Source organism: Bufo bufo, chromosome 6, assembly GCF_905171765.1.
Source record: "Bufo bufo chromosome 6, aBufBuf1.1, whole genome shotgun sequence".
Lineage (NCBI taxonomy): Eukaryota > Metazoa > Chordata > Amphibia > Anura > Bufonidae > Bufo > Bufo bufo.
The window spans coordinates 360,060,247-360,087,522 of NC_053394.1; the positions used below are offsets into that span (position 1 = coordinate 360,060,247).

General features: G+C 46.5%; 1 protein-coding gene across 4 annotated transcripts in view; it reads left to right on the top strand.

The window, feature by feature from the left end:
• The window catches only part of LLGL2 (LLGL scribble cell polarity complex component 2), a 77,993-nt gene that overhangs the window by 20,292 nt on the left and 30,425 nt on the right, over nt 1–27,276 (top strand). Inside the window, exons 2-12 of one of the 4 annotated variants that reach the window (XM_040435705.1) lie at nt 2,092–2,095; nt 8,873–8,975; nt 16,863–16,960; nt 19,565–19,646; nt 20,511–20,626; nt 23,500–23,658; nt 23,739–23,901; nt 23,993–24,125; nt 24,196–24,250; nt 24,339–24,493; nt 25,924–26,141. In XM_040435705.1, coding sequence (XP_040291639.1) covers nt 8,901–8,975; nt 16,863–16,960; nt 19,565–19,646; nt 20,511–20,626; nt 23,500–23,658; nt 23,739–23,901; nt 23,993–24,125; nt 24,196–24,250; nt 24,339–24,493; nt 25,924–26,141 — 1,254 coding nt within the window. In that variant the 5' untranslated portion in view covers nt 2,092–2,095; nt 8,873–8,900. Of the gene's footprint in view, nt 1–2,091; nt 2,096–8,681; nt 8,710–8,872; nt 8,976–16,862; nt 16,961–19,564; nt 19,647–20,510; nt 20,627–23,499; nt 23,659–23,738; nt 23,902–23,992; nt 24,126–24,195; nt 24,251–24,338; nt 24,494–25,923; nt 26,142–27,276 lie in introns of those variants that run through there. The other 3 variants (XM_040435703.1, XM_040435702.1, XM_040435704.1) reach the window with 3 other exon arrangements.

The following is a 27,276-nucleotide window of genomic DNA, read 5'->3' on the forward strand; positions in this document are numbered from 1 at the left end:
CTCGTGTCCCCGGACTGGCCACGCAGAGAATGGCACGCATCCCTAGTCTCCCTCCTCGCCGACGAACCCTGGCATCTTCCACTTTGAGAGGACCTCTTGTCGCAGGGTCTGATCTTCCACCCAAATTTAGGGTGGCTACATTTAACGGCATGGCTGCTGAAGCCGCCGTACTAAGGGCTTGGGGTTTCTTGGATGCTGTTGTCCAGACCATGATTCGGAGCTAGGAAGCCATCATCCTCCTGGATCTATCACCAGACCTGGAAGTCCTACTTTAGTTGGTGCGAACGCCACCAGTTGTCTCCCATTCAGTTCTCGTTGCCGCGACTTTTTTGTCTTTCCTGCAGTCAGGCATGGACTTGGGGCTGGCTCTCAGTTCCCTCAAAGGGCAAGTTTCGGCCTTTTCCATTCTTTTTCAGCGGAATTAGGCTTCACTTGCTGCGTCCCCTTACCTTAATCTGGTGCTCAGCGCTCTCCAGTCTTCTCCGTTTGAGCCTTTGCAGCAGGTGTCCCTTCGCTTCCTGTCCTACAAGGTGGCCTTTTTGGTGGCATCACTTCCATCTGTAGGGTGTTGGAACTAGCTCTTTCCTGTCGGTCGCCATTCCTTATCCTCCATCAGGACAAGGTAGTCCTTCGTCCTGTCCAGTCCTTCCTTCCGAAGGTCGTGTCGGCATTCCATCTCAATGAAGAGATCATTCTCCCTTCCTTTTTGTCCTGCCCCGTCTCATCCTCATGAGCAGTCGCTCCACACTCTGGATTTGGTTCGGGCCATTCACATCCATCTGTCTCAGATGTCCTCTTTCCGACGGACGTTCATTATTCGTCATTCTAGAAGGACCGAGACGAGGGCTAGTTGAGTACAAAGTTTCCATTTCCCGATGGATTCGTTTGGCCATTGTGGAAGCATACCACATCAGTGACCGGGTTCCACCCTTCTGGGTTAATGCTCATTTTGCTTGGGCAGTGGGGGCCTCTTGGGCAGTACATCATGGGGCTTTGGCCCTTCAGGTGTGCAGGGCGGCTACCTGGTAGTCTTTGCACACCTTTTCCAAATTTTACAGAGTGCACACCTGCATCTTCTGACGCTTCTCTGGGGCGTAGAGTTTTGCAGATGGCGGTTCTCTGGCCGGATGGCGGCTTCGTTTATGACCCACCCCTGGGACTTCTCTGTACATCCCAAGGTCAAGCCTGTGTCCCCCAATGATACAGATGAGAAAACTAGGTTTTTGTACTTGCCGTAAAATCAGTTTCTCTTCTGTTCATTGGGGGGACACGGCTCCCACCCATTCTCTCTAGTTATGGGCCTTGTTGTGGCCTGCATGATTCTGGATTTGTACATTGTTTGTTTGGTTTTCCTGTTGTTTTTCCTTTTGCTTCTCCTACTGCTTTTGACATTGTTTTAGCTTAGTCCCTGTAGGAAGAGTATAGCTGGAGGGAGGAGCTCACAGCTTTGTGCTTAGTGTCGCCTCCTAGTGGCAACAGCTATACCCAAGGTCAAGCCTGTGTCCCCCAATGAACGGAAGAGAAACAGATTTTACGGCAAGTCCAAAAATCTAGTTATCCTGTACAATGAACGCCAGGGGCAGGGGGGGGGAACCCTAAAAAATAGAAATTGATCAAAAACATTCTTTCCGTGTCTGTTCTGTTCGGAAAGAATGCATGAGACCTTATATCAATAAAAACTACAGATCGCCCCACACAAAACACAGATCTGTAGACATAACTATAAAAACTTGTGGCGGTCATAATGTGGAGATGCAAAGAAAGAAAAAAAATCATCTTTTTTCTAAGTTTTTAAATGTTTTTGATTATTTAAACACAAGAAAAATATAGGTAGGGGACACCGTAAAAACAAAACTCATAAAACTATGATGGAATTGCATTTTTTTTCCCCCCCAATTCAGCCCCACTTTGATTTACTTATTTATTTTTTCAGCTTCCCACTACATCGTATGGAATATAAAACGCCATCTTTAGAAAGTGCTAATTGTCACTTAAAAAAACAAGCCCCATACAGCTATGTGAACCAAAAAATAGTTCTGGCTCCAGGAAAGTCTCGGGTCAGCCATGTATGTCCATGCTTGCTGCTTTAAGGAAGGTGTTGCTTGCAAAGAAATCCCACTTGCATCCCTCTACTGTACGGAATCTGGCATGCTCTGTGTGTATGAAGGTGCTCTCTGCTGGACGTATTGATTTTAGGGTAGAATACCTCCGTGCACCTGTAGTTCAATGGAACCTTAAAGGGTTTCTCCAGGTCCATGGGATCAGCTGTGATCACCGGGGTGGCTGCTTCTGGCCAGATATCTTCCTGCAGCGGCCTGTGGGGGGATGGTTCTGATTTGGGGATCCTATGACTTTCGTATACCCAACTATCTGTCTTCAGACATCTGACTAATTATGGTGGACTCCTGCCTACGGTTAAAGCCTGTTTTTAGAGGGGGGCATAAAGTGTGACAGAGAATTTAAAAAATAAAAATCTACACCCGTGCAACAAAATCGTGCAGCGTGCCACACAAAACCATGCACAAGCTTACGGTCCATTGCAGGCCCTCTTCATAAGGGAAGGGCCCCCCATAAACCTTTCCCAGTCCCTCTGGGCCAGAAGGCACCTGCAAGGGACCGAGACAAAACGGGCAACTCCCAGCCAAAGCCGGGGGTGCGCCAAATCTGTGCTCCGGCCATCACCTAGGCTGCCACCCAGGGTGTCAGCACGGAGCTTCGACTACTAGGCTGGGCTTTTCCCGGAGGGAGAACCCAAGGAGTTTTGCAGGGGGGTGTGGAGGTGTGGAACCGGGATTGCCCCCCCTTAACCCTCAGGTAACACCCCCCCCCCGCCCCAAGTTGTCTACACTACTCTTCATGAGGGTGAAGCACTTGAGAAATTGCTCAGTCCTGGGTAAATGATGATGGTTGTTTGAATACTAGATCTGAAGACTACTCCCTCATAGCTTGCCGTACTGATGTCTTCTTGCCTGTACGGTAGTAGTCGGTGGAGGAGACCATCACATCTAGTCATACGTGGTGCCTACCATGGAAGGAAGCCATTGACATAGAGATGGGATTCTGTATGTGGACGGATGCTAATCTCTCAGACAATAGTTTTCATTCGCGTCCTGCCTTTCCAGTTATGCCCCATTATTCTGTAAATGCGTCTGCTAGACTACTGTCTATACTGGAGATCGTTAGTGTAATTATCCATTGTTTCAGGTTATTCCAGATGAGATTAGGAGATGAGATTGTTCCTCCCAGCCTCTGCCAAGCATGCATGTATTCCCAGTGGGGAGAGGGGACTAATAAACCACCTCCTGGTGGCGGCTTATCTCACTTGGGAACCAACGATTGGGCATGTTGAAATCTAGCATGCCCCATCCCTCTTTACACTGACGAACGATGGCCGAACATCTTATGTGTGGAATCTTATGGGGGCATCCCTGTTATATCAAGTTATCTCCACTCCACAGGATAGGCAATAACTATTAGACTGGTGGCGGTCTGACTGCTGCATACTTTGCTAGGCTTTCCGCCCAAAATGAGTGGAGCGGCGGGTCGAGCATGCTCACTGCCGATCCATTTATTCACTATCTCATAGAGATGCTTGACGTGCCACTCCTTTCCTTAGGGGATAGCTATCAGTTCGGTGGGGGTCTCAAGAACGGGTACCCCAAACCCCTCAGAGCCGCTCAAAATGAACGGAGCGGCAGGTGCGCCATGCAAACCGCCACTCTACGGTAGTTCTGGAAATAGTTGACCTTTTATCTCCGGAACTGCCGTAGAAATGGAGGGAGCGGCAATGCACGTGCTCAACCAGCCGCTCCATTCAATTCGGGGCCATGCACTTACTATTTTTTTCACAATCCGCAGTGAAATTCTGCAACAGATTTGCTTCATGTGAACGTGCACTAAGTTTTGCAGTCTGTGTGGTAGAGCAGTTTCACCCCCGATCCTTCTAGATGTGAGGACTGAGGCGTTGTTTGCACAAAGCTGCTGGTAGAAGTATGAGGTCTGATCACGTGGGAGCATCCTAAAAATAGGCCTCCTCCTGCGCTGCAGCCTCCCCTTCACCAGCCCCTGTGATCAGCACTTCTGCTGTACACGGCACGTACCTTGTCACTTACAATAGCAGGGTGCACAGAGTCATTCTGCAGTGGGGGGGTCCGCGCGCAGCACCCTCTGCAGACTTTTTGGCTGGGAGCTCGGACAAGTGACTTTTTGCAAGGATTTTCGTCACTTTCTGTTGACCTCTGGCATCGCCGAGCTGCTTTCAGCACCAGGAATTTGGTACAGATCCGTCGGGTCACCTGCTGCGTGTCTCAGTAAATGTAAACCTATGATCTGGTCAAGGTGATGTGCCTGACCTTCGCATATAAAGTATACCTCCAGGCGGCTTTAACCAGTTCAAAGCCGGGCCATTTCCCCCTGTTAATCATGATAGGACAGCAATATCCGATCGGTGGAGGTCCGACTCCCAGGTCGGCAGGTTGAAAAGGTCTCCATGCTCAGAGCCTCAGCATAGCATACTGGTGCCCAGTGGACTCTGTTCTACCACAGGGCCCAGATTTCTGACTGGAACATTAGCGCTGCGTGGTGCTCTCTTCTTCCTGTCAAATATGACTGGAGACCCTGAACAGAATTGTGAACAGTGCCTAAGGTAATAAGATACCTTTTTAAGGGGTTATTTTAGCATTACTTGAATACATGGGGAATACAGCCTCCATCACTGCACTGTATAGCTGATGTGGGTCTGCTAGGACCCAGAAGCTTCTGATAACTGCCGACCTCGCGATTGCCAGCTTTGAAGCAATCGTTGATGATCACGTCTACTATGATCAGGGTGGCAGCTTTCTCAATAAAGAGACTGGCTGTCGGACAGCCTGCTCTCCTCTCCTGCAGGCTTTCCATGCAGCTGCAGAGATATTTACTGACAAGCCAGACTCTTGGGGGTCCACAGGAGGTTAAAGGAGCTGTAGATTGGCGAGCCCCAAATAGTTCTTTTTTTTGTTACATTTTGAAAATATGTTTTGGCTTGAAAGTTTTTTTTATTTTATGTATATTTTTGCAGTAAGGTTTTATTAAGAGTAAAATTGCACTGTATGGCTCGTTCACACGACCGCATGTTTTTTTCAGTGTTTTCGGTTCTGTTTTTTCCGTATGGCATATACAGTATACAGTAATTACATAGAAAAAATTGGGCTGGACATAAAATTTTCAATAGATGGCTCCGCAAAAACTGAACGGAGACGGAGTACATTACGTATGTGTTCAGTTTTTTTTTTTTTTTGCGGACCCATTGACTTGAATGGAGCCACAGAACGTGATTTGCGGGCAATAATAAAACATGTTCTATCTTTCAATGGAACGGAAATACGGAATGCATACGGATTACATAATTTTTTTTTTTTTATTTTTTTTTTGCGGAACCATTGAAATGAATGGTTCCGTATACGGAACGCAAAAAATCGGCCCGTATACGGAGCGCAAAAAACTTTCATGTGAACGAACCCTAAGGCTACATTCACAAAACCAACAACTGCCAAACAGTCCATTTTTAACTGCCCTTTTTTAACTGATGCCTTTCTGAAAAACTGACATTAAAAACAACCCCCCTCCCTAAAATTGTATTGAAGCTGTCGGGCAGTGGAAACAGGCAAAATAGGACGTCCAATTTTTTTATGTCCATTATTCACGAGCCGTTAAAAATAAAAATAAAACTGCCATGTGACTAGAACTATAGCCTGCAGTGGTTCTGAAAACTCTGCCTGATGTTTGAACGAAGCTTTAGGCCTCTGTAGCATCTATATATCACTAGTCCGAGTTTGGTAGAAGATCATGCAGGAGAGAGAGGGGTTGTAGACAGAGCCATCAGACCAACTCTTAAAGGGAGTCTGTCATCTCCATATGGCCATATACAGTACTTACATGGTCAGCGCGCAGGATGACGCAAGGGAATAGGAGGGCAGGCATATGCTTTTGTTCTTCCAGCTTCTGCAAGTGTAAAGAAAAAGACACAGGTACCATTACATTCATGTATAGGTGTGCTATCGGGCAATGCAAGCACTGTATATGGCCATATGGAGGTGACAGACTCCCTTTAAGGGGTATCTACACGTACCAAGAATCGGGCAGCGTATCGGAAACGACTGTTCCTGTGATCAGTCGTTCCCAACAATCTGGCTATGTAAACGTGCCGCTGATCACCCGATGAATAAGGGAAACGCTCGTTCGTCGGGCGATCCTGTCGTTCATGCAGGCACCACCGATCATAGTTTATGGGCAGCAGATCGTGTTGTCTAAAACAGCGACCTACTGCCCAAAAACCATAATTCTGTATGAGGACGAGGGATCTCAATAGCTGGCTCCGGCAGGGTTCTGCAAAAACGCTTCCGTTATTGATGATACAACCGTCTGGTATTATAATACAACCGGTTGTATTATCTTTAACATACCCAAGACGGATCCGTCATGAACTCCATTGAAAGTCAATGGGGGGAAGGATCCGTTTTCTATTGTGTCCCCATTGACTTGCATTGTGGGTGATGACGGATCCGTTTTGCTCCGCTTCCCAGGACGGAAAGAAAACCGCAGCATGCTGCGGTTTGCTCTGCGGTATGAGAACGGCACGGAATGCATTTTGGAGCACTCCGTTCTGCTCCGGTACGCTTTGTCCCCGTTGATGGATCTCGATACCGGAAAATATTAACGCTAGTGTGAAAGTAGCGTTAGGCTACATGCAAACAACCGTATGCGTTTTGCGATCCGCCCAAAAAAACCTGATGACCTCCATATGCCTTTTTTTAAAATATATATATATTTTTTTTTTTTTTTTGCGGATCCATTGTAACAATGCATAAAACGGACAAGAATAGGACATGTTCTATTTTTTTTTTTTTTGCGGGGCTACAGAACGGACATACTAATGCAGACATGTAATGTAACAGGCTGGTTTTAAATCTGTAGGGAAACAGATGGGCGCACCATAGGGTAATTCTGTGGGTGTATAATGGTGAACAAAAAGAATTGGCAAGGCTCACCTTGTGTGGTTGTGCGGATATAGGCACAACACTATTGTAGGTATTTTCAAACAAGCCTGGACGTCTGGATATGGCGGTCTGCAGCCTTGGGACCACGAGGGATCTTCAAAAGGAGAAGCCTGGAGCCCCCAAGAAGATAATAGTGCAAGAAAACGAAACACGTCCCACGGCGCGAATTACCGTCTACCAGTCACCAGGAATCTTTTATTGCAGCAATACAACGCGTTTCGGGGAATCACTCCCCTTCATCAGGTACAAAGGAGCTGCACCTTTGTACCTGATGAAGGGGAGTGATTCCCCGAAACACGTGTCCGACCCTGGTGACTGGTAGACGGTAATTCGCGCCGTGGGACGTGTTTCGTTTTCTTATACTAATGCAGACAGCACACGAAATGAATGGGTCCGCATCCTATCTGCAAAAAAAAAAACAGAACGGACACGGAAACTAAATACATTCGTGTGCATGAGGCCTTAGGCAGATTTCAGTGTGAATGGCATTCTGCAGCTTGCTGTGTACTGTGATACGTATTACCTGCAGAACCCATACTGCAAAACAACTTTTTAGCTACATATACATGCATTTCAGTTAAAAACAAAAACTCCCTGAAGGTGTCCGTAGCCTTCACACATTCCCTGATATGTAGAATATGGAGCTTCAGTTCAGGCTATTTGCCTGTTTCTTACGTGGCGCTCTCTAGATCCTGATATCTTGTATCTTATAATCTAATATTGTTTTACCAGAACTCTCTGCCATCACTTCTAATGGTGGGAACCTGCTCGGAGCGATACCCTGGCGCAGTATCAAAAAGAACAGAACAATTCCTTGTACTTTCAGATATCGGCGCAGACAGGATAAATAAAGAGGCTGAAATAAGGCCCTGTGCACATGACTGTATTCTTCATCCGTGTTCATTTTTATTTTTTTTGCGTATGGTGCAGTGATCCTGATCCATTCCTTGCTATGGGGCCCCGTTCACCACCTCCTTTTTTTTTTTGCCAATTAATGTTACCCTTCCACATTTCCCAATTTTGTCCGTATTGTGGACGTGAATAGTGGTTTCTATTGATAGGAGTGAGAAAAACACGGAATGCACATGAAAGGTGTACGTATTTCTGCCGATCCGTTGTTTGCGCACCAAAATACGGATACAGCCAGACTAGGTCACATCATGGTACTGTGCTGTTCAGAGCTAGGATTAATACGTGTGGAGCAGTCTAGGAATGAATGGGACCCAATATCTAGGTAGTGTTATGGGGGTACTATTTCACGGCTGGTTAGAGATGCCATAGAAATAATCAGTCGGTGGTGCTCCTATCCTGGGTTGCAGGCCCATTAGTAGAAGATGTGGATCAACACTCACTTTTTGATGCTAGTAAATCTTCACTTTATTGCCATAAACGAAATACAAATGCGATGAAAGGCTGTTTAGCCGAAACGCGTCACATCTGGGGCAATAAAGTGATTTATTAGCATCAGGAGTGAGTGAGTGCTGATCCACTTCTACTTGGTTACAGAGGGTGGTAATGTCTCCTCCAGTCCGGTTGGGGTAAAGGTCCAGTGTGTGCAGCTTGTCTGTAGGTTAATGATTAACGCGTTTCAGCCGCCAGCTCTATACGTTGTATGTGGCTGAACCTTTCCCCCGAAAACGCATCAGATTTACCGGGCGGCGAAGACGTATGCCATGTGTGTGAAAGTGCTGATTAACTACTGGGCTTCTGTATGTCGCTGGTAGTGCCCGTGGTCCTGACACCTTCTTATCTAGTCCTATATGGCTTTTATTTTGTTCTTGTCCGTATTTGGGTCCTTTTCTTCCACGATTTTCATTGTGTCTTTGCTGTATTATCAGGGTGTCGCTGAGCTCGGGAGCCGCAGAAATGAAACGCTTCCTGAGGTCCGGTCATGACTCTGTGCGAGAGAGACTGAAAAGGGACCTGTTCCAGTTTAACAAGGTGACGTTGGGTTAATCCTCAGCCGGGGGGCGCTGTTCTCGGTGCATCAAACATGTCAGTGGCAGGTCACGTCTGGATATATGTATACGCAGCGGGATTACTCTATTCCAGGAATGCCCAACCTGCGGCCCTCCAGCTGTTGCAAAACTACAACTCCCAGCATGCCCTGATAGCTGTAGGCTGTCCGGACATGATAGAAGTTGTAGTATTGCAAAACCTGGAAGGCCGCGGGTTGGGCATCCATGCTCTATTCTGAATGCCTGTGTTTCATCATATGAATTATTTATTTGTCGCGCCCACACGGTGACCATCTGCCGCCTGAATCCCAAGTGAAAAATGGGATTTCTCGTTCACACATGAGTGATGGTGATACAGACTCAGAAAAGCAACGTACTAGATGTCGGCTCTCCTGACGTGCCTGTCTTAGTAACTACCAGATGTATGTTCTCCATGAAATAACAATGGTCTTTAGAACTCTGTTATTCCTCCTAGAAATGTTTTAAAACCTTGACAACTAGGCATTGTCGCTTCCGCTGTCGTCACCGTTTTGGGGCGTGAAGATACATGCTTAATCTATGTGGAATGGATGTACATTTCCAGGTGGAACAACACTGAGGTCTATCATGGGTTTAATCTTGGGAAATACAAGTATTTAGCAAAAGGAGAAATCCTCCGTAAGAGTCATTTTTAATAAAGTTGTTTTTGCTACCGAAAAGTTAGAGGGGCAATATACATGAGTGGGTGCAAAAATATATAAATTGCACAAATTTTGAGTTTTTAATAATTGAAGATGTTTCCTTTTTTTTTTTTTTTTTTCTGAATAAATAATAGTTTTTTGAATGAAAGTTCAGCGGCTGCCTTCTCTGGCAGGCTGTTCCGGCGGTGGAAAAGCCTGCCGGATCCGTACTACCACTAGTCCACCGTGCTGGCGGAAGTCCGCTCCGGCCTCATTCACTGTAATAGGGGTCGGGCCAGAGGTCCGGCCGCAGACATGCCGAGAGGCAGACGGAATAAAACTCTATCTTCATTCAGCAGGACCTGCGCTGACGTCACCGCGTGGTGAGCGCGGTGACGTCGGCGCAGGTCCTGCAAGAAGAAGAAGAAAGAAGACTAGAACGGCTGCGCGATCAAGTGGATGAGGTAAGTAATTTTTTCATTATTTTTTAACCCTTAATGGTCATTTTACTTGGCATTCTGTATGAAAGAATGCTATTATTTTCCATTATAGAATGTGAGAGGAAAAAAAAAGTGCTAGTGGCTCAACCAGATTGCCCAAAAGATGACGGGTGCTCAGCGTCCCCAATGCCAAGTGGAAATGAGTAAAAATGTGTGCCCCCCCCCCCCCCCCCCCCCCACATTTTTTCATTTTTACTATTTTCCATTATAACCATGTTAATGGTCTTTAATGGGGGTCCCGGGGCTCATCTCATCGTCTCCTTAGCAACCATCCATTAAAATCAAATCGCATTGCATCTGCACTTGCTTGCGGATGCAATGCAATTTTTCACGCAGCCCCATTCACTTCTATAGGGCCTGCGTTGCGTGAAAAACGCAGAATATAGAACGCACAAGTGATGTGTACACAGCCCCATTGAAATTAATGGGTCAGGATTCAGCGCGGGTGCATTGCGTGGAAAACTCGCCCGTGTGAAAGGGGCCTAAATGTCTCCGTTGCAGGCTTTGTCCTGACTTCTGGAGAAGAACCGCTGATGACCTAGTTTGCGGCGTGCGGGCGACCTGTCTCTGCGTATTGTCTGCCCCGGCAGAGGGAAGCAGCCGTGCTTCAGTGTTTATGGTCCCATGAGAAATCGTGACGAAGGATGTCTTGAGAAAGCGGAGCAACTCGTTTAGAGCAGAGCGGACGGGAAGATTACATTTTATCCACAAGTAATTGTCACGTGAACGGTCGGCGCCCATTAAGCCTTCCTAAATAACCGTGCCACTTGTGTGAACTATTTTCCATAAATAGTAAATCCTGGGTACAGTGTTATCATCGGGAAAAGTCCCTTCAGCCACAGGAATGCTATATCCACCAAGGAATTTCATGTCTCCCAAGATTGGTCATTTTTTTTTTTATTAAACTTGTTTGCTTTTAGTCCTTATTTTATTTAGAGGTAGATAAATAGATAAAGGTATTTATTTTACTCGGATCTTGCTGTTTGGCTGCATTTGAGCTCAATTTTACAAGTGCGGGTGAACGCACATCAGATCCGCATGAATTTCCGGGCCGATTTTATGCGAGTTTCTGTAGCGTGTCCACTCCAAAATCCGCAATGTCGGTAACAGCGTTTTTTGGTGCGGATTTGATGCAGTTTTGCTGCAGACCTCACCCTTCCATTGAAAAGGGTGAAATCCGCACCTAAAGCTGCAAACATAATTAATTGACACGCTGCAGATTTGGAAATCCGCAGTGCAAGTCAATTTCTGCAAAGTGTACATAAGATTTGTGCAATCTCATACACTTTTTTTTTTTTCTGGTACTGTATTACGCTGCGGTTTTTCTGCACGGGTATCGGCGCAGAAAAAAAAGCACATATTCCGTAACGTGTCCAGGTAGCCTTACATAGCTGATATCTGTGACTACAGCTTGGCTACAGTGCTTGCAGGGAGTCTGAGGTAGTCTGAGACACGCCCCCTGTCTCGTCATTGGTTCAGGCTGCTGCACACGCCTCCCCCCCCCCCCCCCCCCCCAGCAGTTCTGCCCTTTCTGATTGGCTGCTGTGTGTAAACACAAGTTATGTCACAGGCCCCTGGAGATCTGATTAGTATTACAGAATGCTTATAACGTGCAGATTACTAACCCACCAGAGGGGAAAAGCATATGATCAGAATCCTGCTGCAGATGTTTGGTGAGGAGGACTCTGTGGTTGGACCTCTGTCGTACCTTCCCTGGGGCTGCTGACTGGTTTAAGTGCATGTTTGCCAGTCACGGGCAAGTTTAGACTGGCATTACAAACCAGCTCGTCCTGTTCTGAAACTAGGAAATGACCCGGATGAGCAAAGTCCTGAAACTAGACTGTATAATCCTGAATGTCGCAGTATACGTGGGGACGGTCTGGATGTTGTGGAGAACGAGGGGTTAGGCTGCGTTCACATCTCCGTCAGAGATGATCCAGTATAAATGCCAGGTGTCGGCTTGAATAAAATAACATAAAACGGTATTTGTCCTGCCAAAGCACGCATTTATGCCGGGAAGCGGCCGGGTCACTGCCGGACTTCATTACAGTCAATAGGGATCCAGCGGTGAACTTGTTAATCCGGCAGTGCCAGATCCGGTGAACTCCGGCAGGCTGTTTCTCTCCCGGAAACGTTAATTGGAGATGTGAACGCAGCCTTTAAAGGGGGTTTGCAAGATTTTAGAACTGGGGACCTATCCTCAAGATAGGTCATCCGTATCTGATCGGTTGGGGTCTGAAAACTGGGACCCCCGCAGCGGAGCCAGCAGCAGCACCGTGGCCGCCTTGCAGCTTTCCCTAGGCCATAGACATCACGTTCATCGGTCACATAGCCTAGGCGCATCTCTGCTCCATTAAGGTGAATGGGACTGAGTGCAATACCAAGCACGGCCACTATACAATGTACGGCGCTGTGCTTAGTGAGCTGAGAAAAGGCTGCAGTGCGAGGACCAAAAATCTCGGGGAACCTTTTTAAGTATTGCAGCAATTCAGTTATAATAGAATGAAGACAGTAAATTTTAGCACAATTCACACTTTTTAAAGGTTATACAGCGGCGTATTATTGATTACCTGTTTTCCAGAGAGGTCATAAATATCTGCTGACTCCGACACTTGAAGGGTACGTAGCAGTTTCCGTGCATGTCTCCATTTTCGCGGCGGCGCAGTGTAATTGCTACTTCTCCTTCCCATTGTAATTACTCTGCTACAAAGGAGACGCTGCGCAGGTAAAATGTGAAGAAAAAGCAACCCTCGCATGAGCGCTTCGGCCCCGTCACACAGCTGATCGGCGGGGGTGCCGCGAGTTGGACTGTTGCCGATTTGATACAAATGACCTCAAGATAGGTTAACAGTATTACGCCGCTGTCCAACTCCTTTCAAACAAAGCAGATTTTTTTACCAGTACAGTAAGGACATAACTGGTATAATATATGCAGTACGGGGGATCAGGGATCAGCAATCTCCGGCGCTCCAGCTATTCTGAAACTACAACTCCCAGAATCCTCCTTTCACTTCGGCTGAGTAGGTGTGCATGCTGGGAGTTTTACAGCAGCTGGAGTGCTGATCCCTGGGGACGGTGGGTTGAAGATTGTCTTTGCTTCAGTCCCTATGGAGGGTGGTATACAGAACAAAGCCTAGGGGCTGCTTTTACACGGTCAGCGTTTGGGCAGAACAGGAGCAAATCTTCCCATTATACCTTATCTCTGTGTAGGACCCGCTCCTGGTTTTGGTTCACAATCGCTGAATGAATGTTTGTTCCCAATAATTGCCCCATGGGAATGTGCCACCAGTCACCCGACCAACAAGCAAACCCTCGTTCTTTGGGTGATTGGATCTTGTGGCACAAAGTCATGCAAACAATAAATCTGTACGGGGGTGAATGATCACAGTAGTGATCACTTGCCCCTGTATAAAGGGGATGATTGCTGCATGCTAATGCAGCTTTACTGCAGCCCAATGATTGGGAATGTACAGTTCTTTCCCAATCATTGGCCTCTGAATCTGCCCATGTAAGGCCTCCTACACATGTCAGTGAATCACACGTGCTGCTCACATCTCCATTGACTTTAATGTGTGTGCTCACACATAGCTGGTTGTCCATGGACACCACGGAAACATGCCCCATTTTTGTCCGTGATTATGGATCCCTCACGCACATTATAGTCTTTGGGTCTGTGAAAACCACGGACACAACATGGATGCCATCTGTTTGGTCTGTAGTTTTCACGGATCGTTGATGGGAGATGCTCTGGAAATGTATTTTTCAGCCTAGTAATGTCCTTGGAATACAGACGACATGCAGACCAAACCCGGATCCTTTACGGATGAACCACTGACCATCTTGTCACGGATGTCATTACGGACGTGTGAAAGAGGCCTAAAAGGGACTTGCAGATTCCAGAGGAAATGCTGCCGGACTATCCCCATTTAAAGGGGCTCTCCACTTTTTCTATATTGATGACCTATCCTTAGGATAGGTGATCAATAGCAGGTCGTCGGGGGTCTAACACCGATCAGCTGTATGAAGAGACTGCAGCGCTCGCATTCTCTTTACGTGCTCGTCATAGACATTGCAGCGGCGAGCAATGTAATTAATCTCCTCCGTCCCATTGACTTCGATGGGACAGTTCTGTCCTGTTCAAGTGAATAGGAGGGAGCAGTCCCATTTAAGTGAAGCTGTAATTACACCTGCGAGCAGGAAAACGGAGAAGAGCTTGTATGAGCGCTGCTTTCTCTACGTATAGCTGTTGCCGGCAGTTGGGTCCCTTCCGATCATCAATGTAGGAAAAGCAGAGAATCCCTTAAAATGGGGCTGAGCCTTGTGCAGATCAGTGGCACATCAAACTGCGCATCCGCAGCAGAAGAGCCTCGACCTCGAATTTCAGCTGCAGATCTTCTCATGTGTGCCCCGTTTTACCCGTTGCAGCCAGTCACCCCGCCGGATCTGTTTTTTCCAGCACTATGTGCTCTCCGCATCCACATTTCCGAAGCGCGCCACCGATCTTCCAGTCTGCGGCTCCGGAAAAAAAATAGAACATGTCCTATTCTTGTCCGCAATTGTGTACAAGAATAGGCATTTCTATGGGAGTGCCGGCCGGGTGTATTGCGGATCCGCAATGCACTACGAACGTGTGAATGGACCATTATCAGACTTAGGCTCCTTGCACACGAGCGTTTTTTTTTCTTTTTTTCCGTATGGACCGTATACGGAACGTATTTATTTAAATGGGTCCGCAGAAAAAACGGAATGTACTCTGCATGCATTTGCGTTTCCGTTCTGTTCAAAGATAGAACATGTCCTGTTATTGTCTGCATAACGGTCAAGGATAGTACTGTTTTATCAAGGGCCAGCTGTTCCGTTCCGCAAAAAATGCACACAGCTGTCATCCGTATATTTTGCAGATACGTTTTTTGCGGACCGCAAAATACTGAAGGAGCCATACGGTCGTGTGCAGTAGGCTTTAGCTCTGTCTTCAGTCTTTTATCTCTGACCCACCTTATTTCGGTTGCATACGTTATATTTTATTTGCTTTTCTTCTCGCTCGACCGGTTGAGTAAGGTGGTTGCACAATGTGTCACTAAAGCAGAATCCGACTCATTAAAGCCTCACGGGGCGAGCATCGTTAATAACCGTGAGCAGAGCACAAGCCGGTCATTGTGCAGGAGCGGCGACGTCAGCCTGTCCTGGATGAATTACACGTCATTGTGCTAAAGCCTCGCAGAATATCCACTATCAGTTTTCCCACGCTGCTTTGCCGGCTCATGGGCTTATAGACCTGCTTTTTTATGTAGCCTGGTTAAGCTCGTATTGATGGCGGAGTTCCTATAATCCACCTCACTGAGGTTCTTGTAGATAATCGCTCACGGATCATGGGACTATGGAGGATGGAAATTCTGCCCACGACGCAGAGGCTGAACTCGAATGTCCTCCTCTCCGGTCTCTGTACTGTTTTTTGGTTTGAGGAGCTCACCACTTACATGGTACATCTCTATACAGCAGCGATGCCCAACCTGCGGCCTTCCAGCTGTTGCAAAACCACAACTCCAAGCAGGCCTGGATAACCTACAGCAGGGCATGGTGGGAGTTGTAGTTTTGCAATAGCTGGAGGGCTACAGGTTAGGCATCACTGCTATAGAGGTTGCAGGCCTTGTAAAAATCCTAGGATTTAACAGAAAATCAGAGATCCATGCTTCTTGTCATATGGGAGGAAACAAACACTTGCTTGTTGCCAGGGTCTTGATTGGTGGTGGTCCGACCACCGAGACCCCCATGAGTTCCAAAGCTGGCTAGACACATTAGATGTCTATCAGATGAACCCACCGATTTCAGAGAGACTGGCTGACCATCTAAGGTGTGTAGGGATGATGTTAGGAAGGATAGCGATCGGGCATGTTCGATTTCAACATGCCTGATCCTTTTCTTCTCGGGGAGAAAATCTGCTCATCTCCCCATTGACTGCACATGCATGTGTATAGCGGGGGTTAGGTGATAAAGCGGTCCTCTGAAAAAGCGTTCCGTCTCAGCTTCTGTGTCATGTGTATGGCCCCCCTCAGAACGAAGGGGTCACAGCGTTTGCCTAAGGGCTCAGGCACACGAACGTGCCATGTTTTGCGGTCCGCAAATTGCAGATCCACAAAACATGGATGCCTCCTGTGCGCGTTCCGGTCCCAGAGCTCGGACCCCCGCCAATTATAAAGCTCCTAGTGATGTGGCGTCACTTTATTATATGGGAATACCCCTTTAAGGGCAGGACAATCATTCCTGAGATTGAATTAGACCAGACAACATCTGCATGGAGATTGTATGTTCTCCCCATGCTTTTGTGGGTTTCCTCCCATACTCCAAAAAAACATAGCAATGGGGATAGCCCTTTAAATGCACTTTATATAGTTGAAATGCAGATTTTATCCCAAAATCTGCGGTTTTGCAGAGATCATTTGCTAGGATGGGAATAGGAAAATGATTCTCATACCTGCGTACTCGTGTGGTTTATCAACTCTGAAGAACAGATGTGACTATGACATGGATTCCATCAGAGATACATCAAGTATCAAATGTGTTCTCCCATCAGTACTAACTCCGTCCATATGTCCCACAGGCTGGAATGGAAAGCAGTGTTTAACCCCCTTACCTTCTCTTTTCTGGGGTCAGATCTTCTCCCCTATGTTCAGATACTAACACCGTTTCTTCTCACTTTGTTTTTTTTTGTAGACCGTTGAACATGGATTTCCTCACCAGCCTAGTGCCCTGGGGTTCAGCGACTCACTACGGCTCATGGCAATTGGGACCCGTTCTGGAGCCATCAAAGTGTATCCTTTGTAGTTTCAGTCGTGTCTGAATTAGTGTTTAAAAAATATATATATACCGGTATATAAAACACTCAAAAAGCCGTGTGCATTCCGCATTTTCTGGAACGTCCGGCCCATAATCGAACAGTCCAGTCCTATCCTATTTTTTGGGGGGACAAGGTGACAAAAAAAATGACGAATCGCGGATTTATTATTTTTTTATTTCCCTTCCCCCCTGTTACGGAGTTCACCGATTAGGAGATATTTTTTTATATTTTAATATTCGACTTTTCGGACATGGCGATATGTAATATGTTTTATTGTTCATATATTTTATATGTAAAATTGGGGAAGGGGGTGATTTCTACTTAATATTTTGCTGTTTTTCATTTTTTTTTTTTTTACTTCTTTATTTAATAACTATTTCCCCTTAGGGGCTAGAACCTGGGATTCTTTTAATCCCTTGTCCTATTCACCCTAATTGAGCTCCATTATGGTGAATAGGACTTCTGAATAGGGCTACTGAAGCCCTGGCTGCCATGGTAAGCTCCCTGCTGCGGTGTGTGCTATGCACAGGGCAGCAGGGAGCTCACTATGGCAGCCAGGGCTTCAGTAGCGTCCTGGCTGCCATGATAACCGATCTGAGCCCCAGGATTACACTGCTGGGGCTCCGATCACAACTACCACTGCACCACCAATGAAGAGGGGGGAGGGAACCCTGTGGCCACTGCCACCCATGATTTAATACTGGGAGGGGGGGGTTGGTGGGGGCGCACTGCGCCACCAATGTTTTTAAACCATAGATACAGGAGGCGGGTCCCGGCGGCAAAATCACATAGCTAGCACCCAACCTCTGACCGGGAGCTGCGATCCGCGACAGTTAACCTCTCAGGTGCAGCACCTGAGGGGTTAATTGCCGCTGATCACGGTGCCCTGTCAGAGGTCGGGTGCTGGCTATGTGATTCTGCCGCCGGCACCCGCCTACTGTATCTGTATTAATGGTTTAAAAACATTGGTGGCGCAGTGGCCACAGCCCCTCCCCTCCCCTGAGAGAGAGAGACTCCTTCTTCTTCCTTGTGCTGCAGTAGTGCGGCCTAGTATCAGTAAATCGCAAATCCCGGTAATTCGACTCCCGCTGCAATATATATATGTATGTATATTATACACAGTGATCCCCAAGATGCAATATTTTTAGCATACAGTCTTTCCTCGGCCATCGTAAGTTGAAACTAGACTCAACATACAATAACTCTGGTAAAGCACCTGAATTTACCGTCCAGTGTGGTACCACATGTCCTGTACTGCCCCCTGTCTGTACCATGATGAACTTCTTTGAACACCAGTTGAGTGACGGCTCCATTTTATTTTTCTGGTGCACTGTGTACGGTACAGGACCCTGAAGAAGCTCCTGTCCTCCATTTACAGCTTCCAATATCGATTCCTGACTGTTTATATGGAAGGATTTGCTTTGGGCCACTTTCACATATGCTCTTTTGTTTCAGGTTTTGAGATCCGGTAGAGGATCTCAAAACCTGACCAAAAACGGTTCAGTTTTGATTACACATCAGTACGCATCCGTTCCGTTAGGATGCGGTTGTGTGAAATCGAAACGGAACAAACCAGATCCATCACTAAATACATTGAAAGTCATTGGGTCGTGGATCCGTTTTTTTTTGTCACCATTGACTTACATTGTTTTTAATGACCGATCCGCGGTTTTGTTTCCGGTAACAAAACTGAATGCTGCCGAAACGGAAGACATCCTGATGCATCCTGAACGGATCTCTTTATATTCAGAATGCATGGGGACAAAGAGACCTCTAAATCCAATCAGTATTTGGTGTGACCGCCCTTTTGCCTATAGAACAACATTTGTTCATCTACGTACATGTGCCGATCTTCTGTGGATGTAGGCTTGCTCAGATCCTTCTTTCTCGTCATGTAATCCCTGACAGGCTGGATGATGTTGAGGCCATATCATCCCTTCCAGGACTCCATGTTCTTAATGATATTGTATGATGAGTAAGTATCGGCCTGTATTTCTCAGCATCGAGGACACCATCAAACCTGACCAAATCCCAAACTCAGTTTGCTGACATGCGCCCCAAACTTGCAATGAACCTCCACCATGCTTCACTGTTGCCTGCAGCCTCTCATCATTACACTGCCCTTCACAATCTTTTTCTTACCGCCAAAAATGTCACATTTTGCCTCATCGGTCCAGAGCCCCTGCTGCCATTTTTCCACATAGTTGAGTGGAAACAAGACCAAGGGATTCAACTGCGCACAAAAACATAGGAACCGGGGTGCAGAAAAATTAGAAAAACCTCCCTGCCGAGTTCCTTTCTCTAGGCATGTGCACCTAGAAGGCCTGGTGCTGTTCTGAAGGCACAGGGCGGGCACACCAAATATTGATTTGGATTTTCTTTCTTCATTCGCTTTGCCTTTTGTTAATTGATAAGAATAAACTATTATCCCTTCTATTTCTGAAAGCATTCTTACTCTGCAGCATTTTTTCCCCCCACACCTGCCTAAAACATTTGCCCAGTGCTGTATATACAGTATATACTTTAATTCTCTCTCATTTCCAGTCTGTATTTTCTTTAAGCCCCATGTTCCCATCAGATATGGCTGCCCTGGCGTGGAGTTCATGAACTTGCACGAACAGAATAACGCAGTGATAAAGATCAGCTTTGTTCCAAACCAGGTGAGAGATTGAGGTTTGATTTGGCCAAATCTGCATGTCGCTTCTCTGCTGGAAGAAGTGGTCGCCCCCTGTATTGGTCTGACGGGGGCACCTCTGGTGGCGTCTTATCTCCCTTGAGAACAAAAGGATCGGACATGTTGGGGAAAGAAGGGTCGGACAGTTAGATTTCAACATCTGCTGTCTGGAGACAGTCCAGATACCCCATACACAGTAGATGGTCGGTGGGTCCTGTCGAAATCTATGGGTTCAGTTGACATTCATCTCGTGTGTGTGTGTGTGTGTGTGTGGTCAGCTTTAGCCCAGACCTCCCAAATGTGTTTTTTTACATCTTCGTTTAAGGGCTCATGCACACAAACTTCATTTTTTTTTTTTTTTTTTTTTTTTTTCTCTTTACTGCCCGTATTTTAAATGGGGCCTGAAAAAAAAAAAAAAAAAGTCGGTGTGCATTCCGTGTCCGCATGTCTGTTTCGCAAAAGAATAGAACATGTCCTGTTCTTGTCGGTTTTGAAGGCAAGGACTGGCCTTGTTAAAATGGATTCGCAACAAAAACGGATGCAACACGGATGTCATCTTCTTTTCTTTATTTTTTTTCGCGGTTCTGTGTTTTGCAGACTGCAAAATACATAAGGCCGTGTGCATGAGCCCTAAGAGTGAGACATGCAGTTGATGCCTCCATGAAATGTAGAAAGCTCTAAAAACCCTTCCTTTTATTATCGTGGCCTCAGCTCCTCTTCCTCTTGGGACATTTCTACTCGGGCTCTTAAATTGTATAAATCCAGTCTGTGTCCTGTCACGTTGGGTTACGGCTTCATGGCAGTTGGGTTACGGCTTCATGCTCCTATTATTTTCATCCTATGACTTTAGTGCCAACTTATCACACTTCTGGATGACAACAGCCTCCACCTGTGGTCACTGAGGCAGCAAGATGGCGGGTCAGAGCTGCAGGAGGAGAAGAAGTTCACTCTTCGAGGACCGCCTGGGTGTGTAAATATTTTCTGTTATCCCCTTAGCGACATGGGCCATAGCCAGCGGTTGAGGGTTCAGCTGACATCTGCAGACAGTGTTCGTGTGAAGATAACCCTGATCACAGACACTTAAACCCTCAGATGCTGCAGTCAATAGTAGCCGCTGCATCTGAGCGGTTAGTCAGAGGAACCCTCTGATCCCTGATTGGCACCCACTGATTTTACAGTATAGGAGGGGGGTAGTCGGTTATCATGGCATGGACTCCCATTGTAATCCTCCCTCCCTTAAAGGGGTTGTCTGGTTTTGGATATTGATGACCTATCTCAGGATAGGTCATCAATATCAGATTGGCGGGGGTCTGACTCCCAGCACCCTTGCCAATCATCTGTTTGGAGAGACTTGTATGAGCGCTGCGTTCTCTTCACTGTTTTCCTGCTCGCTGTCAACATTGCAGTGGCAAGCAGTGTAACTACTAATGGGAAAGAGGAGCCATAATTATCCTGAGGATAGATCATCAATATCTGAAACCGGTCAACCCCTTTAAGAGGTCAATAGAAACCATATACCGGTAGACTCTTGCAGTGTATGGCGGGGGGGGGGGTGAAAGAAATAAAAGTGTGTGTGTATGTATGTGTATATATATATATATATATATATATATATATATATATATATATATATATATATATATATATATGAGTCAGAATATGCTAATGTTTTAAGTAAAAAAAATAAAGTAAGTAATGATGCACAAGAAACACTATATAAACGTGGTATTGCTGTGGTCATACCGCCCGGCAGAATGAAGGTAATATTCTCTCCCTTGCTAGTAATGGTTTCCTATCCTGCATATTATGTGACGGGGACGATGGAGGTCACACATAGCTGAGAGATCTTCTGAATGGTTTCAGTGTTTGGCTTCCCTGTAAAAGAAAAGATCTGACCTGACGGCTCTAAATCCTAACAAAGACAGTAGCCTGGCTCCAGCCGAAGACTAAATAGGTCGTAAATGCCACTGAGATTTAAGAATGGCCATGTGCGTTTACATTCATTCGTGCCTGAATTGAGGTAGCGATCTGTTCAGTGCCCCCCAGTGTGGAGGAATGAGGGGATGCGGAGCGGTGTTGGTGACCTGTAACCTGAAGGCGGTCGCTATCTACTTCTGATTGGTCTCCTTCACTGCTTCTCTTGGCTTTGGGCCTGTGCTTGCTTCTACCCCCTCTTTGCATTGTGAGCTGGGAGTGTCTGTTCCTGCGCATGTGCTCTGCCAGCTCAGTTAGCATTTTGTTTTTTCCACGTTTGGTATGGGCACTGGGAAAGCTCCTGGGGTACACTGTAAACGTGCCCATTGACACCCGTCCATCCAGCGTTCGCCAAGAGTGCCCTTTGGGCTCACACTGGGCAATGTACGCTGCTGAATCATGTAGTATGAGAGGGCTGGACAGGAGGTAAAACTTTAAGGGTCCATTCAGACATCCGCAAATGGGTCCGCATCCGTTCTGCAATGTTGGGAACGGGTGCGGACCCATTCATTCTCAATGGGGCAGAACGGGATGCGGAGAGCACACTATCAGCATTTCCAGAGCGCGGCCCCGAACTTCCGGGCCGCGGCTCCGCAATAAAATAGAACATGTCCTATTCTTGTCCGCAATTGCGGACAAGAATAGGCAGTTCTATGGGGGTGCCGGCCGGATGTATTGTTGATCCGTAATTTGCGGATCCGCAATACACCACGGACGTGTGAATGGAACCTAATATTAAGGCAGGTTTACACAGGCCGATAGAACAGCTGGTTGTCAGGAAGGAGGCGTTCCCGACATGCAGCGATCTCCTTCACGGTATGAGGACGAGGGATCACTATAGCGATCTCTCGTCCCCATACAGAATCATTGTTTCTCGGGTGGCCTGATTATCGGGAACGAGCGTTCGCAGGAACGGTCATTCCCGATAATCTGGCCGATTATTGGTACGTGTAAATCCACCTTTGGAGATCCCATTCTTCCTGGCAATAAAGCTTGTCCGTACACAGTCTGATTGGACTGCGTCAGAATGGGTATGATCACACCCAGTTATCAGTGTATTGAAACCTTTCCAAGAGGAATAACAGAGCGGCCTAATAGTTTCACGCAGTTGGAGCCAGGCCTCTCTGTTGTACCTTTCCTGGTGCTGCTGACTGATTAAAGTATGCTGTTTGCTTGCCAGTCATGGGCAAGTCTAGACTGGCATCGAGAACCAGCTTCTCCTGTTCCTAAAACGAGACATGACCAAGCTGAGTGAAGAACAGAAACTAGACTGTGTGATGCTGAAAGTGACGTCATAGGTAGAAGAGCAAGTGTTACTCATGGGGGTATAGGTGGGATGTTCATGTTTTGTAGGTACAGTGGAGAAAATGGGATGGGAGATATCTTATTGACAAGGGGAATAACAGAGGAACGTGCACAAAGTAGAATTGTAAGTGCTAATGCTCCACAGTTGTGAGTATTTTCTTAAACGGATATGTTGAGATGCCAAAAGCATTAATGGGGGAAAAAAATTATGAATGTGTGTGAAAATATATATATAATCTCTATCTCATACATTAATGTGATTGCAACCTGCACTGTTGAAATCCATTGGATAGGAGATAAGTAGCCGATTGGTTTGGGTTCAACCACTGGGACCTCCACTGCTCATGTGAATCAGGGTCCTTCATTCCCCTAAGTTAATGGAGTCCGAGTCCTGCATGCTTGATTGCCACTCCAATCGGGGAATTTAGAACCCCCATTCTCATGATCAGTGGGGTCCCAGTGGTCGGACCCCAAACCCCTCTATTTCTATAGTATTTTTTTTTCATTCAGTCTCTCCGGAAACCCTGTTTCCCTAAATATTGCCATTCCTCTGTTAACAGGGCGCCTCCCAGTTTAACACAAATTAAGGTGCTCCTTGCACACTCCTCTGGAGAGCGGCTGTTTGTGGGCACAGAAGGGGGCAGTGTTTTCACCCTTGCTCTACCATCCTTGCAAGTCCTAGAAGAGAAAACGGTTGGGCATGACATGGCCCTACAGGGGTAAGTATCGCCGTGCACTTCTGGTTGCTGGTTGGATCTAAGAGTCAGGATTTTCATCCCGTCTGTCCTTTTACTTGCAGTCTTCCAGATGAGTATTCTGACAGACGCCCCTTTGAGTCAGTGGAAGCTTTGCAGGAGCATCCGAAGAACCCGGACCAAATCCTGATCGGCTACAGTCGTGGACTTATGATGGTGTGGGATGTGCGGGCTGGCCGCAGCGTGCAGCGTTTCCTTGGCACCCAGGTATCTGCATAGCGTATACCTCACCTGTCCGGGAAGTTTCCGACCTATGTGCGTTCTGTATCTTTTCACATTATTTGCTTCTCTTTTTTAGCAACTGGAAAATATCTACTGGTGCCGGGATGCCCAGCAAATTATAAGTTGTCACAATGATGGTGGTTACAGTCAGTGGGAAGCCAGCGGTGAACATATACAGCAGTCTCCCATGGAGAATAAAGTGCCATATGGTAAGAAGATAAAGGATCACAGCGGACAGTGGGAGTAGTTGTTGGCACTAATCCCTGTCTTCCTTCATAGGTCCCTTCCGCTGTAAAGCCATCGGTAAGATAACGTGGTTGACGTCACGCAGAGGGTGAGTAAACAATGTAGAACTGTAGAAGAGAAATTAGCGCCCGTATCGCTCTGTTCTGGGAAAGTAAATGGCTTTGTGCCTTTTTCAGGTCACCGTATATTGTGTTCCAAGGTGGCATGCCCATGGCAAGTTACGGAGACAGGCACAGCATCTCTGTAGTCCATGGGAGCCAACAAACTGCATTTGACTTCACGTCTAGGATAATTGATCATATGGTGATTTGCAACTCTGATCCTGCATCTGGTAAGTCAAGATGGTGGGGGTATTTGGGGTGCAAAATTGGGAAAAGGGAGGTCTATGAGGCTAGATGTGGAGATGCAAACGAAATCATGTTTGTGTTACATTCTAGATCTTTAGTTTTAATTAGCTGGAGATGGAGGAACAGACTGGCGGAGTTCACTGTACCCAGCATACGGGAGACCACCTTGCCCTGCCAGATCCCCTTTCACTATATTGGCATCCGGCGTGTATCCAGCATATATGCTGGGTACAGTGACCCGAACAGAGTGCCAGAGTTCGCAACGGAGATGTGAATCTGGCCTTAAAGAGCTTATCCTATGACTAATGTAAAAAATGAAAATCGGACATCATATAGGACATGACAATCTCACATGGATCCAGAGATCTCCCCATTCATTGCTCTGCTAGATTTATATCAAGCTGACAGCTCAAGGGGAATGTCTTTCAGTATTCAGTTTACAAACCGCTCGTAATTTCATACTTTTCTTGTGTGGACATGTTCCCGCAGTAATAAGTGCTGGATGTGGGCTCTGTGTGTCCAGGATGCTGCTGACTTCACCAGCTGTCATGTATCAGCGCAGCTTCATTCCTGGACTGATTTCTCCTTCTAGAGCTCATAAGGGATCTGATGTTACTTGTACTGTCAGTCACTGATGCTAAGGAGTGTGCGAATCCCTCCCCCTGCAGAGTTTGACAGGGGTGCGCTACTTTCTCTCTGCTAACTACGTTGTTCTTGTTGTCCTCCCAATTTACAGCCTGTATGAGTTAACCTTCCTTCTCTCCGCTCTCTGATCTGCCATGTATAACCTCCTTCTCCTCCCTGCTGCTATTCTAAACTCTGAAAGAAGGGAGGGGCAGAGCCTAGAGCTTTCAGGAGCCAATGCAGAACTCGGATTTAGCTCAGATTCAGCAGGACAGCCAGATAGATGAAGGACTTGCACACAGTCTGTGAAAGGCAAATGGTAGAACATTTTTAATGAAGAGTAGATATACAAAGTTGCAAAACTTTGCATTTCGGAAGCAAACTAACTATAAAAAAAAGTTTCCTTTCAGAGTTGTCTATAACTTTTAAAGAGGACCTTTCATTACAATAAAAAAAAATCTAAACTAAGTATACAGACATGGAGAGCGGCGCCCAGGGATCTCCCTGCACTTACTGTTATCCCTGGGCGCCGCTCCGTTCTCCCAGTATAGGCTCCGGTATCTTCAGATTTTTTCGGCTCAACTGGGAGGAGCCTGCCGGCATCTCCTTCTCCCAGGCTATGAGCTGAGCGCTGCGATTGGCCAATTGTAATGAAAGGTCCACTTTAAGTGAGTGGGACTAAGTTACAACTCCACAAGCAGCCCATGGACAGGAGTGGCGCTGTTTCTGGAGCTATGTTTTTTTCATCTTGTACAACATAAGTTACAAATGACATGTTTTTGCGTTTTAGACTATGACGACCCACGTGCCCTTCTGGTTCTGGCAGAAGAGGAGCTTGTGGCCATTGATCTTCAAACACCTGGCTGGCCAGTAATCCAGTGCCCGTACCTGGTCTCCTTACACTGCTCAGCAATCACCTGTTCTTATCATATCTCTTCTATTCCTCTGAAGCTGTGGGAAAGAATTATCATTGCAGGCAAAAAGCAGAACACCCACTACTCCAGCATGGTAAGGAAAGCTTGGCATGGATTGGGCCAGAATGCTAGCTGGAAGCTTAAATTGGCAATGGATGCAATGCGATCTTATGTACTAGCCAAATGATGCTGTTCTGTACGGAAAAATGTATATTTTCTGGAGTGAACTCTATAGGCTGTTTTTAACTGAGGCCATTTCTGTTATTTAGGCCCCATTCACGAGACAGTATTTTTGGTCCACATCCGATCTGCATTTTTTGCGGATTGGATGTGGACCCATTCATTTTAATGGGTCCGCAAAAAATGTCTGTTCCGCAGTCCCACAAAAAAGATAGAACATGTCCTATTCTTGTCCGTTTTGCAGACAAGAATAGCCATTACAATGGATCTGCAATAAAAGGGATGTAGTACAGACGTAATTCATTTTTTTTTTTTTTTTTTTGCGGACTGTCGTGTGAATGTACCCTTACTGTGACAATAATCTGCAGCAGGCATGCTCAACCTGCGGTCCTCCAGCTGTTTCAAAACTACAACTCCCAGCATGCCCGAACAGCCTACAGCTAGGCATTGTGGGAGTTGTAGTTTTAAACAGCTGGAGGGCCGCAGGTTCAGCATGCCTGATCTACAGTATATACAAGCCTCTTCCATGATTTGTGCTGTTTAGTGGACCTTTTCTATAGCGTGAGTAGGGCATACCTGACAGCACTTGTTATCGCCCTATCGGGACAAATATGTCCCCTATGCAACCCTAAGTATGGTTCCTATTGACTAAATCACTGTATTATAATTTAACACATAGATTTAAAGCAGAAGTCCACCCCAAAGATAGTTCATCCAGCTAATCCTTTTTTTTATGCCAAAAGTCCAGAGATGCTATTAAAAAGGAGTTTTCCAGGAGTAAAATATTGATGACCTATCCTCAGGATAAGCCATCAATATCTGATTGATGGCGATCCGACTCCTGGCACTCCCGCTGATTGGCCGTCCTTTGAATGCTGCATCGTCTTCCTAGGCCAGTGGCGTCACGTTAGTCAGTCACATGCCCTATGTGCAGCTCAGTTCCATTGAACTGAATGAGCTGCATTACCAAGCACAGCCACTATACAATGGATGGCACTGTGCTTGGTATGCGGTGAGGAAGCTGCGGCGCTCACCGGGACACTGCAGTC